The following is a 17550-nucleotide window of genomic DNA, read 5'->3' on the forward strand; positions in this document are numbered from 1 at the left end:
TTGTCCTGTCACTCCACACTCTAGTCCAAAATCCCTCCTCCAAATCTCTTGGAGCCCCTTTAGGCACTGGAAGGGGCTCTAAGGTCTCCCTAGAGCCTTTCCCACTCCAGGCTGAACAATCCCAGCTCTCTCAGCTTGCCTGCAACTGGGAGCACTTGGTAAGCTTCCTCTGCTTTACACCAGCTGGGAATCAGGCCGCTCTGCCACTTCCTGCTTTGCCATCCCTGTCTTCCAGCCCCTCCTCTGCTGAGGCTGGTGTCTCCTTTTGCTGAAGAAGGGAATTGAAGCACCTTTTCCAGAGCCCACCTCATCATGCATTTTCCCCCTACCCAACCATTTGCCCACAGAGCACTAATTTGCAGGAAGCTGGTGCCACACGCATTCAGGGACAAGGTCCATGCAGCTGTGGCAGCGTCTCCGAGGGAGTCGCTTCCACACACTTGATCCCTAATGGAGCTTAATTGCTTTTGTCCATTAGAAGGACGAAGGGGTGGTAGGAAGGGGGGGGGGGGGAAGTTAATCTCAACTTAATGAATTATTACATTTCAGAGAGACACGTTACCAAGCAGGGCAGCAGCGGGGGCTGGTGACATCTGAGAGTGGGTAGGCGATGCTGACAGATCAAGGATTGCTCAGAGCCAATTTGCAGCAGCGGATAGAGATAATACTGTGTGTGAGTGAGAACAGGGCCAGCAATGGTGACTGACAGCTGCTTAGGAAGGCTCCAAGTCACAGGCAGGACAGCATCCCATCACCAAGAGAGCAGGCTCCTGCCTCCCATTGAAGGGCTCTGCTCCCGGTTTGTTTGGGTTACATTGCCAAGGATGGGCCAGTTTTGCCTTGCAAAGAGCTCAGGGCTTGCTGCCCCATGGGGTCCCTGCAAGGGGGTTAGAGGGACCCCAGGAGATTGCACAGTCTCTACCAGCAACACCTCTGCTTGTCCACCTGGATCTCCAGGCCTTAAATCCTGATGACTCCAGCATGAAAACATCCACCCATGATGTGCCAACCCTGTGTCATTGCAGCCCTTCTCTGCCTGGCCTCATGAAGCTGAAGGTGCTCAGAGAGCTTTAGAGGTGAGGGCTGAGGGTCATGGTGGGATCTGGGGAGCAGTGTGTGCCATCTGTTCTGCACGCAAGGGCACCATCCATCCACACACCGTGCCCAGTCTGCCAGGATGATCGGAGCACAGATGGTTTGCTCCTCCTCTGCCTGCAAATTCTCCTGTATAGCCTTGGCATTCCCCTCATGCAGCCTGGGAGCATCTCTGCTCCTGGTAGGAGACCTTAGGGGACACTACCATGCTCAGCCACCTTCCTCTCCATGTCCCCACATCCTTCCCCACACCAGGGCAGTGATGATGTTACTACAACGTTGTGTTCTGCTCTAACTGGAAAGCTCAGGTCTGGTTTTAATGGGAGAACCACATATGTGGAAGCATCTAGCTTGAAAAAAAAAAGAAAAAAAGAAAAGAAAACAAACAAACAAAAAACAAACAACAACAAACCAAAACACAAGAAAACAGAAAAAAAAAAAAAAACACAACAAGAAAACCAACCAAAAAACAGTTAAGAATAAAGAATATCACAGATACTGCAATCCACTTTTCTACTTTTCAAACCATCTTTGAGTCCAGAGCAGGTATATAGTGCTGGTCACCTCAATACTGTGGGCTCCATGCTTCTAAACAAGTACCCAGCTTTCTTCAAAGCCATCAACTCACCACCTCTTGCAGCGATTAAAGTTCCCTCCAGTAAACCAGTTAACTGGTCTTAAAACCACAAAAGGCAGGGGAAAGGATGGGGTGGGAAGCAGAGAAATACTGGATTATGCACTGAGGTGAGACAGCAGTAGTATGCTGCTATGAAAAAAAAACAAATATAATGGGATGCATACCAAGGAAGACCATCTGTAAGACATCAGGTAATACTGCTGCTCTCCTCAGGTCTCGGCTCATGGCTCCACTTCAGGTTTGAGCACCACAGTCTGAGAGAAAACTGCCTTCAAGTCTTGAGGAGGGTGTCAGAGAAGGTTATGAGACAGAACTGACAACAGACAGTGTGGAAAACACAGCTGAGACAGCCGCAAACCAGAGGGATCAGATGGTAGTTACCCAAGAGGTGTAAAGGAACTGAAGTAAGAGTGTTGAACTGACTGCACAGTCTGTAACCTGGAGCTTCGACTCAAACAGACAGTGATAAGCAGCACAGCAAAACTGGGACTGCAGACGAGGCTTACTGCACTGAACTGACAGCAAGGGCAGGAGCAGGGTGCCCAAAAGGTGCAAAAACCTCTGCAGAGGGAAGATGTGCTTCGAAGGCCTGCTTTGTAGGAGGCAACAGGTTTTTTGGCTACAGGAAATTGCTTGATTTAAGTTCATTTGAACTACCTAAAGTTAGAGAATATTCAAGGCCAGGCTGGATAGGGCTCTGAGCAACCTGATCGAGTTGAAGACATCATTGCTCATTGCAGGGGCATTGGAATAGATAGCTTTTAAAGGTCCCTTCCAACGCAAACTGTGCTATGATTCCTTAACAAAGTTGGGTTGTCTCAGCAAAATCTTCCACAAAGCACCAACTGGTGAAAAGAAAGAACTCAAAAAGGAAGGAAGGAAAACAAATATCCTATTCATTGTGTTCCCTTTCAGTGGTGGCCATTAGCTTTGACCATCTCTGTGCTTCCCCATAGCGTGACAGAGCTGCAGCGAGAGGCAGAGTGTGCAGCTGACAGTGCTGAAGAGAGCACATTTATAGAGCACTGGCAGTCACACGAGCTGGAGAATGAAGAGCTGACAAGCTGTTGGGGAGATGGCAAAACGGGAAGGAGCTGGGAGGTACCAGCCCTGAGATTACCCATTACATCACTGTCCCATTTAAGAAGAGGCAGATGCTGATGGTTACCTTCTACCCTGCAGGAAGCTTGTGATTGCCTGCCTGGATTTCTCCAAGGCCAAGTTTGCTGCTAATACCAAGCTAAGTGGGGAAGTGGACACTTTGAAAGGGAGAACCATCCTGCAGGGGGACCTAGATAGGCTTGAAGAGTGGGCTATCAAGAACCTTATGAAAAGAAGTTGTGGATGGTCCACCCCTGGAAGTATTCAAGACCAGACTGTATGGAGCTCTGAGCAATCTGGTCTAGTGGAAGGTGTCCCTGTCCATGGCAGGGGGGTTGGAATGAGAACTTTAAGGTCCCTTCCAACCTAGGCCATTCTATTATTCTCTGATTCAACAAGGACAACTGTAAGATCTTGTACCTTATTATCTTTGGAAAAGATAATCCAGGAGGGCAGCAGAGCCTGGGATCTACCCAGCTGGGAAGCAGGTATGTGAAACGGGGCCTATGGATACCGGTGACAAGCTCAATGCAAACAGAGTGTGCTGCTGCAGCAAAGAAAGCCAGCAAGATGCTGGGCTACATCATCAGCACATAAGAGGGCCACCAACATTGCAACTGTAGACTTTCAATTTCAACATTTTTCCAAGGGTAACAACACTGAGGTTTGTATTGCTGTCCCCATGGCCCAGAGAATTCCATGTGCAATGATGCAGCAAATGCAGCAATAAGACAGTCAGCCCATGCTGCAAGAAAGCTGCTGAAGGATGCTGGAGGCTCTGGAAGCCCCATCAGCCAGAAGCAGAGTTGGAAGCTCTAGACTGCATTTCACTCTTATCAGGCAGGACTGGCATGAGCAGCACAGCTTCACTGCTTCAAGAGCCCAGGCTTTGCTCACAATCACTCCCACTGGCTCACTCAGTACTGGAAAAATGTCACTCTTCCCCTTCCCTCCTATGCTCCAGTTTTTATTCTCTTTAAGCAGAGGACAGTTTTACAGTCTCCCTTTGCAAGCAACAGCAATCTGCAGATGAAAGGTGCACAGCCTGTACTGCAGGTGAGTTACAGCATGGGAAAAAAAAATAACCAATTTCCAACATTTCATCATGTTAACTTCCCAGGAGCTTCCAAGCACTCTAATTGAAGCCTTCAACACACAGATACAATTAATTCAGAACCAGCCATCAAGCATGAAACCTGCAATGCAACTACTAGATGTGTCATTCCATAGCTGGAAACCAAGCAGCAGCCTGTGATACACGAAGAATAGATAATTCTATGGGTGTCATTTGGGGTGTCCTGTCACACAACAGCAGTGCCCAGCACCACCTTACAAGGGTGGAGATGATTCTGGAGGAACTGGGCATCTCCAAACCCATCTACCAAGTCAAAGAGCTGCAGGCATGGCCATGCTACTGCTGTCATCAACCAGGATCACAGAAATTACAATAATCTGGAACAAACAACTCCAAAAGCAATCTATAAGCAAGAATATCTGCCGAGTGCTTTGTCGAGAGGATAAAAAAACCCAAGCCTTTTCACCCACAGTCTGCAGACCACAGGCAATCCACGAAGCAGGTTTGCAAGGAGGCACAAACAAGAGCAATTATGAAGCAATTGAGACATGCTGGCAAATAATTTGCCAGGAGAAATCAAAGAGGAAAGTCACCAAGTCATCTTTTTGCTGTGGAATTTTGTTTTCAATCTCATCCAGCTGGCTGTAAGAGGAGTCATTATTCCCCTGTAACACTGGAGGATAGGGCACACCAGACATGCGCATCCCTTGTCAGGCACCTTGTTTGCATAGGGCTTGGAGGTCCTCTGCAGAAAGGCGGTACAGCAGAGCACGGCAGAGAGGCTCTCAATGAATATGGATGCCCACCTGCCTGCTGAATGGAGATGAAGGTCTCAGAGGCTCCTTTGCTTCACTCATGTTCAAATACCACATTGATGACAAAGAGCTTCCCCAGAACAAAGTGATGAGCGTGGACGTTTCTTGCCAAATGTGGCCCAACTAACGTGCAGCCCATGGGGGTGCTGTGGAACCTGGCAGTAGGCATCACAGCCCACCCTCCTCGTCACACCCACACCTCCACTCAGAAGTCGCTTCAACCACCGAGTCCCCAAACACACAACAAGCACAGACATTTCACATCTCCTCCAAGCCACTCCTAGAGATCCTACAATGAGTAAAGTAAAAAAAAAAACAACACAACGCTTCCAAGCTTTCAAGCTTCCAACACAGTATTTCTTGGGCACAGAATCAGAGAGTTATTAAGGTTGGAAAAGCCCTCTAAGATCCTTAAATCCAGCACCCCCCTGTTCACCACCAAACTGTCCCCAAGTCATGTCCCCCATATCCATACGTGTTTTGAATGCTTCCAGGAACGGTGATTCCACCACTTCCCGGGGCAGCCTGTTCCGATGCCTGACCACCCTTTCAGCAAAGAAATTTGTTTGTTGACACCTTGTTCTCAATTCTTGATCCCCACACAAGCCTTCCTGCACTGTGGCAACATGACTCCCCACATCCCGCTCCATGAACCACCTACCTCCAAGATACTAATCCTCTTCCCAATGTTTTTGACTTCAAACCATCTGATCCTGCTCAAACACATGGGGATTCAGATTTTTGTGTAGAGCCAGCAAAAATCTCCATCAAAAATGTACACTTGTTCCCTCAACACCTTTATTATTAATTGCTATAAAACTTAATTTTATTCATCATTTGCTATGCCTCCAAATTGGATGGGAAAAAAATTTAAATTAAGCAAAGTGAAAAGATTTCAGAGATGGTACAGAAGGCTCCTGAAGGAACTGAAGAAAACTCTCCAGAGACTGGGAATGCAGTGCTAACCCAACCTGAAAGAAAAATCTTAAGACAAAGAAATCTTGCCAAATTGATCCTTTAATTATAACATTAGTCGTTTCTTTCAAAGGCTTAGTGCAAGAGCTGGGGGTGGGGGGCAGAAAAGACTTAAAGGGAGAAAAGACTTAACATCACCAGGATGAGTGGAAGCAATTAGGAGGATTTAAATTACTCTCTTGTTTGGTACAAGGCAGATGGATTTCATTTTTACTGCCATTGTGCTCAATTCCTTCCTCTGTGATCAGCTTCCAAAGGTCGTCTCCTTGGCTGGCCTAAGAATCCAGCCTTCCCAGGTCAGGCAGCATCCACTGTGCACCCACTCAGCTGTTGCTGCAGACCACAAACACCAGTGATCATAGCAGCTTTGTTACCCTGGAAAGGGGGCTGGAAGTGTGAGACTGGATAGGGGAATGCAGTCTACCAGACCTCAACAGGAGGATGATGCTGCAATGAATGGAGAAGAGTGACTGCAAACCAGATCCGCAGAAGCTGGGGAAAAGGAGGTGGAAAAAAGTGAGAATGCAGCCTGTCTGGTATTGGGAACTCCACATGAGCACTCAGTGCTATTCCTCCAAGCACAAGTTTTTTTTTAATCTCCCCTCTTTCACCCTCTTGCTCCCAGGGACAACCTAGACATAAACCATCTCCTTGCCAGGAGTGGCAGAGCAGGCTGGGACAGAACCAGTGGTGAGCTGTGGTCAACTTCTGGGGTGGCATTACTGCTGCTGGAAGCAGGGCTGGGACAGCACAGCTCTCAAAGTGTCTCTGCTGCTCCGGAATCTCAGCCCAAACACACATATAATTGTTTTACATGAGAAACAGCTGAGGAGAAAAAAAAAAAAAAAAGAAAAACCAAAACAAAACTCAGTGATTTCACCAAAAAAAAGGAGAGTAAATCTTTGCAAATTTCCAGCATGGGGCATGTGCAACTTCTTGGGCCACAAGACAGCATCAGGCAATACTTGATATGAGTCTCAGCATCTTCCCAAGCTCCCAAATCCACCAGCTGCCACGTGGCAGAAAACAGGGCATTTCAATGGATGCTCCATCCTCGCTCGCTCCCACTGACTCTCTTCTGCCAGGATTATTTCAGTAGCTTGTGTAGCTTTAAAAGCTGAGCAGTCACATCTCCTTGGGCTTCGTACCTGCTCTCAAAGAGGAACAGGGCCAAGATTTTTTTTTCTTCTTTCCTGCTTTTGGTTAGAATTAATTGATCCATAATTGCACCCATAGAGGGGGAAAGTTAATAGACACAGTAATAAATGCCAAAGCCACAGAAGAACTGGCTCTCCAAGCCCCTGCCTGGAGCAGCTCCATCTCCTCTTAATAGCGTCGCATGCAATTCCAGTGCATGTGCGCCTGTTAGTATTTAGGGAGAAAAATCGAGGAGCCTTGGTATGATGATTTCTTTTCCTCTCCCACACACTTTGTGCTTAAGGAGCAGATGGATCGAGGCTGTTTAACTCACGGAGGTCATGCCTCAGCTTAACAGTTGGGGAACTGACTGTTGGGAGAGATGCTCATCGCAACCAGAAGATTGCTAAATCTGGGCTCCAGCTAACTTCTGCTGGTGGCAAATTAAACATACAAATGTCCTCCTGCAGCCTCTTTGCATTTGGGACCTACCCCAGGTGTTTGACTTGCCCCAAAGAAAACCCCTGCCAAGATGAGGTGAGGGTAGAAGCAGCTCTGCAGCAGCTCCTGAGCATGAACTTGGAGAAGAAGTCTGGAAGTCCCAAGCAGACCTTGATATTCACCGATGCAGATGGAGCAGTTTGCAAGCAACATGGGTCCAGATCTCTGCAAGCAGGTTACCAGGGCTCAGTGCTCACCCCTGTGTCCCATGTTAACTGAGTGACCATGATTTCAGCCAGCTGGGAACAGTCTGTCTCTCTCCAAAGCCATGCTGTAGTGCCAGGGAAGGAATTCCTTCGAGTGGAGGGGTAGCTTATTCCCAAAGTGACCATCTCCTCTCAGCTCAGCCCAGCCACAGGGCACACTGGCATATCCAGACCCTGCCTGTTCATCCAGCTCAGGGCTGGGCAATGGAAAGGTCACCCTTACCCTCCTGCAGTAGAGCCAAATGCTCTCTTCCAGCACAAGAGGATTGCGGTAAGTGTTAAAAACAATAAAAACTAAGCAAATAGAATAAGGAACAAAGCTCTTCTTGCTGTGCTCAAGAACATCCATTGTTTGCGTGCAGAAGTACCTTCTCCTGCTGGCAGCAGCTTGGGGATTCTTCACCCCCACTGAGGTCCTGCATCCACGGAGCTGCAGAGGATGTGGCCCTGTCACACACGGTGGCCTTGCCATCGAGTGGTAGAGCCCAGCTCACCACCTCTGCTCACCTCGCTCAGCCCTCTGGGAAGCTGAGCAGTCCTGCTTTTCCCTAGATATCTGGCACGCCACAAGAGCATCTCCATTGCCAATTAGGCCACCCACCCACTTGCATCCTTCCCCAGTACAAACCCTATTAGCAATAAACAAACAGTCGAAATGCCAGCCAGTGACTGGGCAGAGCCCTAGACAACTGCAACCAATTCAGCGGGTATGGAAACAGCTGCCTCGTGCAGGCCTGGTGCAGGAGAGCACCAAGATGGACCAGGGCATGACCAGGCATCCCAAAAGCCCCCCTCCCATCCTCTGGCCAGTGTCTGGCTTGCAGGCCAGAGCAGTGCTGCCTTGCTGTGCCCCCAAGCTGCTCACCAGCACCAAAAGCCTCAGAGTTCACAAAACACACTACACTGAACAAATTCAACATTCTAATAAAGAGTTTCCCAGCTACCTAGCCCTGAGCTTCCTAACTTTCCTTCTTTAGGGTTCTGTAGGAAAGCTCCTGCTTGACACTGACACCCAGTCGGACTTTGCTCACATGCCCAAACTGGATGTGGCATAAGGAATACAAAAGCCACCCAACACTGCCTGAATATCTTCATCCCCCATAAGAATTTCCTCCATGCAAGACAATGTGAAGCCCTTCCTGTAGCCTGTCCCCAGAGCCCTTGAACTCAGACCCCAGAATGAGACTTGGGGAAATTCAACCCACCAACAGACCCTGAAGAACCCCAAACTGCTTCTCAGGAAACTCCTCAAACCCACCACCATCACACCTGAACTCACAAGACAGGGACAGAAATGACCAGGGCCATTCTCTACCTTGAAACCTTCATCTAAGGGCTTTCTACCTGGCTAAAACAGTGCTACAAAAGCTTTTGTTTTTTGGCATGATGAGAAATCAGCTAAAAAGCTACCTGCTTCAGTAAGGACAGAGGAGCCCACATCCTCTTCCCAGTGCAGGAGAGGACATGTTCTCCCCGTGCACCAACCCCTGCCAGTGGTTGATGATGTGCTGTGGCAACCACAGTTCATTATCATGGTGACAAGCCTTTTTCTCTCTAAATCCAGTTTAATGGCTTGGATTAAAACCGCCTTTCCCCTTGGAAGTGCAGAACAGGAACAGCTGCATTGTCTCTACATCTCCAGCTTGTCCATATGCACCCCAGGCACTCCAACTCTCACCAGTGTACATCCCCCACCAGCACTGGACACATCTCTCTCTTGCGTACAGCCTGCACAGCATGGAGATGCCCTGCATCACCCCTCTAGACCCACCCCAACCCATGCCCACCATATTCCATTAGCTACCAAACGCACACCCCACTACAAACCCAACCTGGACTCAAATGCATTTCCATAAGACCCCCCCTGTCTCTCCCCTCTGGCAAGTTCCAAGCAGCCAGATCCCCACTGACCATCTATTACAGGTGACCAAAACCACAAGCTCGTCAGCCAGGCAAAACAGCAAGAAAGCATCATCAAGGCTGCCCCTTTCTCAGCCCCCAGGGAGAAACAGACAAGCATAGCCAGGGAACAATCCCTTGCTGTGGGGCAGGCAGGCATAGGGAGCATGAAGGGACCAGCTACTGAGGTTCTGGGGGACATAGCAGTACCAGGGCTCTGAAACATATGACAGGCACAGCCCAGAGGGGAAGGACCACATCTCACTTACCCTGACAGCACTCCCAGGACAAGGTTGAGGACAAAGAAGGATCCAATGATGATGAGGGGGATGAAGTACAGCCAATTCCAGGTGGCTCCTAAGGCATCATTGGTCTGGAGGGAAAAGGAAAAACATGTGTGGTGTTACCTTCAACAGCAGCAACACATGGTGGCAATTATCCCTCCAGGCTGACCACACTGGGCTCTTCAGGGTAACATGGCCATGCCTGGCAAGACTCGGTGGGCACCCTGCAGAGGAACTCCCCACCAGCAGAGCTTTGATGCCCTCGGCGTCCTACCCCAGCCATCTTCCCCCCAGTCTCCAGGCCTCATAGGCCAGGACTGCTTTCCTCCACCTCATCTACCCAGCCCTGCAAGGACACAGGCTATAAGGCAATGGTATATTCAGAAGTGCAGGGCCTGCAGCCCAAAATCAGGGTGTTGAGGGCAAGAGGGCCACCCTGAGCATGTTTTCCCCAGCAGCTTGATTCAGTGTTCCCCTGCACATCCCACCAAGATGGAGCAAAGCAGCCCTGGAGCAGCAGTACAAGCTGAGTACAGATTTATAAGGTGCCGTAAGACCAGAGAAGCTGGTGTCTAAAGAAGGGGATGTTTGTCTTCTAATGCATGGTGGGAAATCTTCAAATGGGCATTTTGCTGCTGCCATCATTACTAATTCCTCACAGACACCCTCCCACCCTGGGTCTATTACCCCAAATCCAAGGAGCTGAGATCAGAGGGGAGCTCTAGCCACAGGGTACAGATTGACAGCTATAAAGGCTCCTGACAGGCCCCACTCAATACCTTCAGACATTAATTCACTGAGGGTTTTAATAAAGCAGTGCCTCTCTGTCCCTGCTTCCCAGGCCCCATTTGTCCTCCGGTGTCAGGCACGGTGCACATGACGCCAAGCTGGAGGGTGATGCGGCAGAACGTGACTGTCTGGGGGAGGTGGTATCAATCTTGTTGCGATGAAAGACTCTTTCTCTTTTCTCTCTCTTCCCCCCTCCTCTTCCTGTGCTAATTAAGCCCTCATCTTCATCTGAGTCATTGGCACCACGTCTCCCGGTCAGCCCGTGCAGGAGCTGAGGGGAGGCTCTGCAAGAGGAGAAGCTTGTCTCCAAGGGGGAAAGAAAGTCATCGTGTTGGAGTCTTCCTCCAGTGACTGAGGCAACCAGTGTGAGCTTCATCTGTGTTTCCCCAGCACCCTGACACTGATTCCAGTGCAGGAAGGGTGACACCAGCATGCCCCAGTGCACTGGGATGAGGATGCTGTAGGCAGAGACCTCAGTGACAAGGCTGGGGAAAGCATTTGGAAGGACTCACTGCCCTCCTCCTTTGGCACTGCGGAAACCACACACATCTTCCCAAGATCTTGCATTTTCTAAAGCCCCAATCCACCTCCAGTCCCTTTCTTCAGAGCAGTGGGAAAAGCAAGTGCAGGGAGGAGGGAATGATGCATGGGAATCCCATGCATTCAGTGTTCATCACAGCCTTCCAGAGACACTCAGGCCACTCTGCTCTGCTCTAATAGCACCACTGGCCATGGCATTAGTCTTCAAGGCACCATGCAGCCCTCAACCCAAGCTTATCTGGGCTTCAGGTCCCTGCCAAGATGCCACTGTGTACCTGCCATCCATGCTAGGATTGCTGGCCTTTGAAACAGGCTCCTGCCTAAAAACCACAGGCTTTCCCAGAGGCCCTTGTTACAGGGAATGGAAAACAGATGAGCTCCTTTCCTACAGGAGAATGACGCAAGGAAAAGCTTAGGCAAGGGCTTAGCAGGATCCCAATGGGACAGACTGTTTGCAATCCCGACCTCTATGTTCATTTGAGTACCCAGCTCGCACAGAGGTGAAGGGGATTAAAGAGGTTTTTAAGGAGGTTTGGGAGGTTACATGTCCAGCACCACTAGCAGCCAGCAGGTCCAGGAGGGACACATCTGAAGCAAAGGAAGGGATGGTTGTGGACCCACACACTCAAGGACACACCACTGGCCACAGCGAGCTCAGGGAGGGTCGAGCCACCCAGGCTGATGCCAGCAGCCCCAGCTGTACCCAGCACCCACAGGGGTCCTCCTGGCTGGTGCCAGCTTTGTTGGGATCCCCCACCCCAAAATAAAATGTCCCAGGGGACATCTCAATGCTCCCTACAAACCTAGGAGCTGGTGATGCCCACTCAAGATACAATGGCTCCAGACTGTCATCTGGTACCTGCTCAGCCACTATGACTGCCAAAAACTAAGTATCCCCACTGGAAAGCTCCTCAGGCAGATGCTCCAATGGCTGCTGTAAATCTCAGTCTAAATTTATTTGTGGTCATTTTATATACCACTCTATTCTTTTGCCAGCATTGGGCTGAAATAGTTCTTTTCCTTCCCGTTTCCCATCCTGATCTATTTATAGATAGCAATCATGGCCATCCCCAGCCTCTGCTTCGCTAGCCAAAGCAAGGTTCTTCCAATTCTTTCTTGCTTGACTGGCTCTCCTGCCCAATTTACCTAGTAGCTCCTTCCCTGATCCAGTCCAGGTTCAGTCCATCTTCCCTGGACACAGGAGACCTGAGTAAGTGACTCGATGGGTCCCACTCCACCCCTTCATGATGCTACAGAGATTTTGCCATCTTGCCTTCAATCCTCTCTCCTCCTTCATGGCACTGCTGCCCTGTGGTCACCTCACGGTCACCCTGATGTCACTCACGCTCATCCTCTCCTCCTCCACACTGCTGTTTCCCAATCAGCAAGACGTAAGCTCCAAGGAGATATCTTTGCTGCTCCTCAACAAGCACATGGCTTTCCATTTCTCACTGCATCCCACATCTCTTCCTCCAGCCCTCAAATGCCTCCAGCCCAGAGTAGCAGTCTCCATCCCTTCACATCCAGGAAGTCAGTTGATGATGGAAGCAGGAAAGCCCATGACACATCCCCAAGAACTCCACTGGTTGCTGACATCCTCTATATCCCCTCAATACCACGCAGGATAATCCCAGTACTACTTGCTCTCCTGCTCCTCATTCCCTTCCCCTCTTCCCTACTTCATTAACACTCTCCCATAGCAAAAGCTTTACTACAAAGATCAGCTTTACAATGTTTCCAGGCCTCTGATGCCAGGTTAGCCCGGGGTGACCTACCTTTTGCAAACCCATGATTCATTTTCCTCTCCTGACTTCCAAATCTGTTCCAAAATGGCATGCAATTGAGGTCAGCCTTACAGTCCTATTCCTGCCTGCCTTACTTTTCTTCCCCTCCTCCCCCCGCTTTTAAATATAGGCATCACATTTGCTATTCTCCAGTCAGATGGTGCCTCCCCCAACTCGATGGAGTTGTTAAAAATACTTGTTACCAGACCTGCCATTCCATGTGCCAGCTCCCTCCAAGCATAGGGGGGAGGCCCCCAAGGGACTGGCTGATAGGTGCCATGGTCTCAGTGTTTGTTTTCCATGTTGGCTGCGCTCATGGCTGTGTCCTCGTTCTCGCTGTCCAGCCTTTTGTTGCTTTGTGTTGATCAAAAGCTGGGGTGAAGTATGCATCCATGCCCAAATGTCCCCAGACATCATTTCACTGTGCCTTGTTTCCATCTGCAGAGGTGGATGGAAGCTCCTTTGAGCATCCTCCATGAGATCTGTGTCAACATGACCTTTGGTGGCTCTCATAGCACTTCCTAACTAATTCTGGCACCAAGATGTAGTTGTCTTGACTGAGCAGCCCCTTTTCCCATTCCTTTGGGGCATCATTTGCTCTTCATATCCCTCTGTAGGCAGTGGTTCATCACTTTGGTCCATTGTGCCTTCCCATAGTTTTTTTTCCCCCTTTGCTGAAGGTACCAGGAAGTCATCATGTGCAGAATTCAGGGTAGACACAGGGAGTTTAATCCCCAAATTACACCAGTGCTGTAACTCCTTTAATGAAGAAACTCCTGGTTCCTGCCCCAACTCTCAGTGCAGCAGGCCAGGTCCCAACACTCACCCAAGCTCTTTGGGAAATCTAGGAGTTGCCTGATCTTTGCTGCTTCTTCCCTTCCTTTTAAGATGACCACCTTCTCATTATGCACCCTGCCAGCCTAAACCACCACTTCTCAAACTCTCCCATGGCCACCAGACCAAAAAAACATTTTCTGCTGCCTCCAGTCACACCTCAGACACAAACACAAGCAGCATTAGCTTGTGAGAGCTTCTTCTCCAAGGGACCACACGCCCAAGGGCGTTTCCCATACCAAGGCACTGGTGGAGACTCCCAGCCTGAGCTGAACCACCACACTCACATCTTGCCACAACCAATTCTGCTGCCAGCAAAACCCTCAGAGCCTATAAATGCCCACCACCAGGATGTGAGAACAGAGCCAGCACAGTGGACCCCCACCCAGGGCAGGAACTCCCACCAGCCTCTGCTTCTCAACCCCCAAGCACCAGCTTATTCTTTAGGTAGGTCTTGTGTTGTGGGTTTTTTGGTGGTTTGTTTTTTTTATTTTTCCAAAGGGCACAGGGAGCTGCAAAAGCAGGTCTCACTCGGGGGGCCAGAAATCTAAAGAAATCTAAATATACACTCAAGCTGAATGCAAAGCACAAGCGCGCAGCCCACACGTACCCTCCCTCAGGCTGTGGTGCATGGGAAACTTTAGGATTTCTTTGCTACAGGGGAAGGGGAGTGGGAAAAAAATACCTCAGTAAACCCCTCGGTCTCTCCTAGCTAAAAATAAACAGAGGGCATGTACTGTCTGTGCAGGGTGCCTTAGTGGCCACTCATTGCTCACCAGCGCAGGGAGGGGAACTGGGGACCGAGGGTCCAGGCACCCAGATCATCTGGGGAGCAGCAGGACACAGGGAGCCACTGGATTTCATTCACACAGATACTATAGAATCCTAGAACATTCTGGGTTGCAAGGAACATTAAAGACCACTTAGTTCCAACCCCTCTGCCATGGGCAGGGACACCTTCCACTAAAACAGGTTGCTGAGAGCCCTATCCAACCTGGCCTTGAGCACTTCCAAGGATGGGGCAGCCACAGCTTCTCCAGGCAACCTGTGCCAGGGCCTCATCACCCTCACAGAAAAAATTTCTTCCTGATATATAATGTAAATCTAATCTCTCTCAGTTTAAAGCCATTCCCCTTTGCCCTATCAAGATCCATCTTTACTGATTCTCCAGTGTCTCATAACAAGACTGGGCTCCCACGAGGCTTTCCCCAAGGAGCAGGGGAGTTTTCTGCCCTTTCTCAGCAGTGTGTCCTGGAGACCTCCACATCCAGTGTGGCCAACACCCTGATGCCCTGTACACAGTCAGGTCCCCTCTCAAAATCCATCTGCATGAGGATGGTTTCTGTGGTTTCTGTTCGAATCTGGACTGAAACGGCACGTAATTAGACTGGGGTAATGCACATTCATTACTGTATGGACTAGCTGTGCTGTGCTCAGGGGATATGGCACCTACAGGGAGGTTGGAGGGAATCCATGGGATCTCCAGCAGCACGGATGGCACCACCCTGTTCTTGTAGCTGTTCTCTGATGGGAATTTCCTGCCCCACAGATAGTTCCCATGGGGAACCACAGTTCTGCCTACATTGCAGGGCAGGGATAGGGTGACCAAACTGTCCCAACAACCGTGGCTGGGCAGTACGGTCTGTCAGTCCACACTGGCTGCAATCCTAGTGAGGGGGCTTGATGGGGAAAGCCAGGATCTCAAGGGGCTTTGCCCTGGGCACTGTGCCTGCCTTTGCCGGACCTTCTCAGGTGCTTGCACAGTGGGACAGTGGGTGCAAAACCAACACAGCTTCCAAGGTTTGTACTCCAAACTCTTGGCTCAGCAACTCCTGATAGTCTTTGTCTGGTGGTCACACCAAGCATGCCCCTACCATGGCTGATGGCATCCCCCCAGCATCACCTCTGCAGCCCCCAACATGCTCCTCCCTGCAAATGACAGTTGCATCCAGCTGAGAAACACACACAGGTCAGCAGGAACACCTCAAAATCTCCATATCCCAGCAAAAAGAGGAGAAAAATAACTAAAAAAATAATTTGCAGCAGATTCTCCAGCCTAACCAGTTCCCTCCAGACCTCGACACCCACTGCTGCTCTCCCCAGTACAGTAACAGATCTCTTTCTTCCCTTTAATAGTGGTAATTTAATCTCTGGCATGCAGGGCCATGCTTCATTCCCTGCCAGCCCTGCCTGGGATCCATCAGCAACCCCAACACTGGACAAGATCTGAATGGAAATGCTTTGCTTTTTTAAATCATGTTAATGAGGAAATTGGTACATTTCCTCTGCAAAGCCAGGACTGACCCGTGGCAGATCACATCCTGCCATGGCTGCATGTTGGGGTATCCAGGCAGGGTGAGCACCTCCTGCCGCATTCCCTGCGCTTACAACAGCCCCAGGATGCTCTTGGATGCCCAGGGCAAGCAGGAGTCCTGGCAGAAGGGGACACAAAGATCAGCACAGCCCACGGTATGTGGGCATGCTTGTTTCTGCATGTTTTGTTTGTGGATGTGCGGGGAAGGAGTGGGGAAACAGGGAAAAAAAATCACAACATATTTCATTTTTCCCTTTTCTAAATGGAATGAAAAAAACATGTTGCTCAAAGCATTACTGAAAATCAGCATTCAAAATATTTGAGATAGGCATGAAGACCAATTTTGGTTCTGCTGTTGCCAACCCACCAAGAAATTGCACCCATATGTCCCAGCACTGATCTCCTTGTCCCTCCTCTTCTATCTCTCCCCACAGTCATCCCTCACCGTGATCCCTCACCTACCCCCACTTTTGCTCCCAAATCCCCACCTTCCCCCTGCCCAGACCCCTCCTGCAGCTTCCCCAACATCCACAGGCAAGACGAATTTTTCCTGATGGAGCATTTGCAAAGCTTCACAGCCTTCACTGGACCCCACTCTTAGCCAAGGCAGTGCCAGTGTTTCCAGTGCAGATCCACATGCCAGCACGACTGCCTCTCCGGCTGGACCCAGATGCTGCAGCAGGGCTCAGCTTCCATGGGATCAGCTTGGGGGCTTGGTTATTTCCAGGTTGGATCTCTGCTTTCTTATGGGCACATTTTAAGCCCAGAGAGGCAGTTCAGACCTTATGATATGCTGTCCCAAAATATGATTTTCATGGTTGTATGACATTCCTAGATGCAGGAACATCCCCAACTTCAGCTGCAAGGCTCTGGGGCAACAGACCCATGCCCAACCTCACTCATGGACCCCCATAACCCAATCCTGATGCACAAGCAGCACATTGACCAAGAACTACAAAAACAGCTTTCCAACACCTCACCAACACAGCTTCCAGCACCAAACCTGCTAATGGACTTACAAGCCCTGGGCTTAAAAAAGACAAGCAATGGGGGACCAGACAGCACTGAAACCCCCTGCCACCTCCTATCCTTGAGCCTAGAGATGCTGGGGAGTGCCACAACATCCATGCTGGAGCATTGGTGCTTCCACCAGCCCCTCAGCTCCTCCAGTGTTGCCAGGAGTGAGACTTTCCCGTGCGGGCAGGGAGCAGGGTGTGGGCAGGGAGCTTTTGATAGAACATGCCTGAAAGCTGGGATCCAGCAGACACAGTTTGTTTCTTGCTGTGTCATTTCAGCACATATACACACATGGAGGGGGGGGGGGGAGGAAAAGGCAGGAACATTTGGCAAGCTGGCGAGGGTCTGGCTTTGCTGAGTGCGGAAAAAGAGCCGTTTTTTCCAAAGGGAGGAGAAGGGAGAGCAGGCTGGCTGCTGCACGTGTGCCTGGCAGTGATGGGCTCCAGCACCCACGGTTGGCAGCACAGGCACCAGCTGGAGCCATCTGGGGAGAAACAGCTCACTTTGTTAAGTTAGAAAGGGTTTGAACCTTCGAGGTGGAATTTGA

At 50.0% G+C, this 17550-nt stretch overlaps 1 protein-coding gene across 8 annotated transcripts in view; it reads right to left on the bottom strand.

Moving 5' to 3' along the window:
- Window positions 1-17550, bottom strand: part of CACNA1E (calcium voltage-gated channel subunit alpha1 E) — a 134176-nt gene that overhangs the window by 49672 nt on the left and 66954 nt on the right. For all 8 annotated transcript variants that reach the window (XR_007627720.1, XM_050306714.1, XM_050306713.1 and 5 more), the window contains one exon: window positions 9711-9814. Coding sequence is in view for 7 of the 8 variants with exons in the window: in XM_050306714.1 (XP_050162671.1) it covers window positions 9711-9814 (104 nt within the window). In the remaining variant the exon portion in view is untranslated. The remainder of the gene's footprint in view (window positions 1-9710; window positions 9815-17550) is intronic.

Source organism: Myiozetetes cayanensis, unplaced genomic scaffold (genome assembly GCF_022539395.1).
Source record: "Myiozetetes cayanensis isolate MyiCay16 unplaced genomic scaffold, myiCay2020 scf12, whole genome shotgun sequence".
Lineage (NCBI taxonomy): Eukaryota > Metazoa > Chordata > Aves > Passeriformes > Tyrannidae > Myiozetetes > Myiozetetes cayanensis.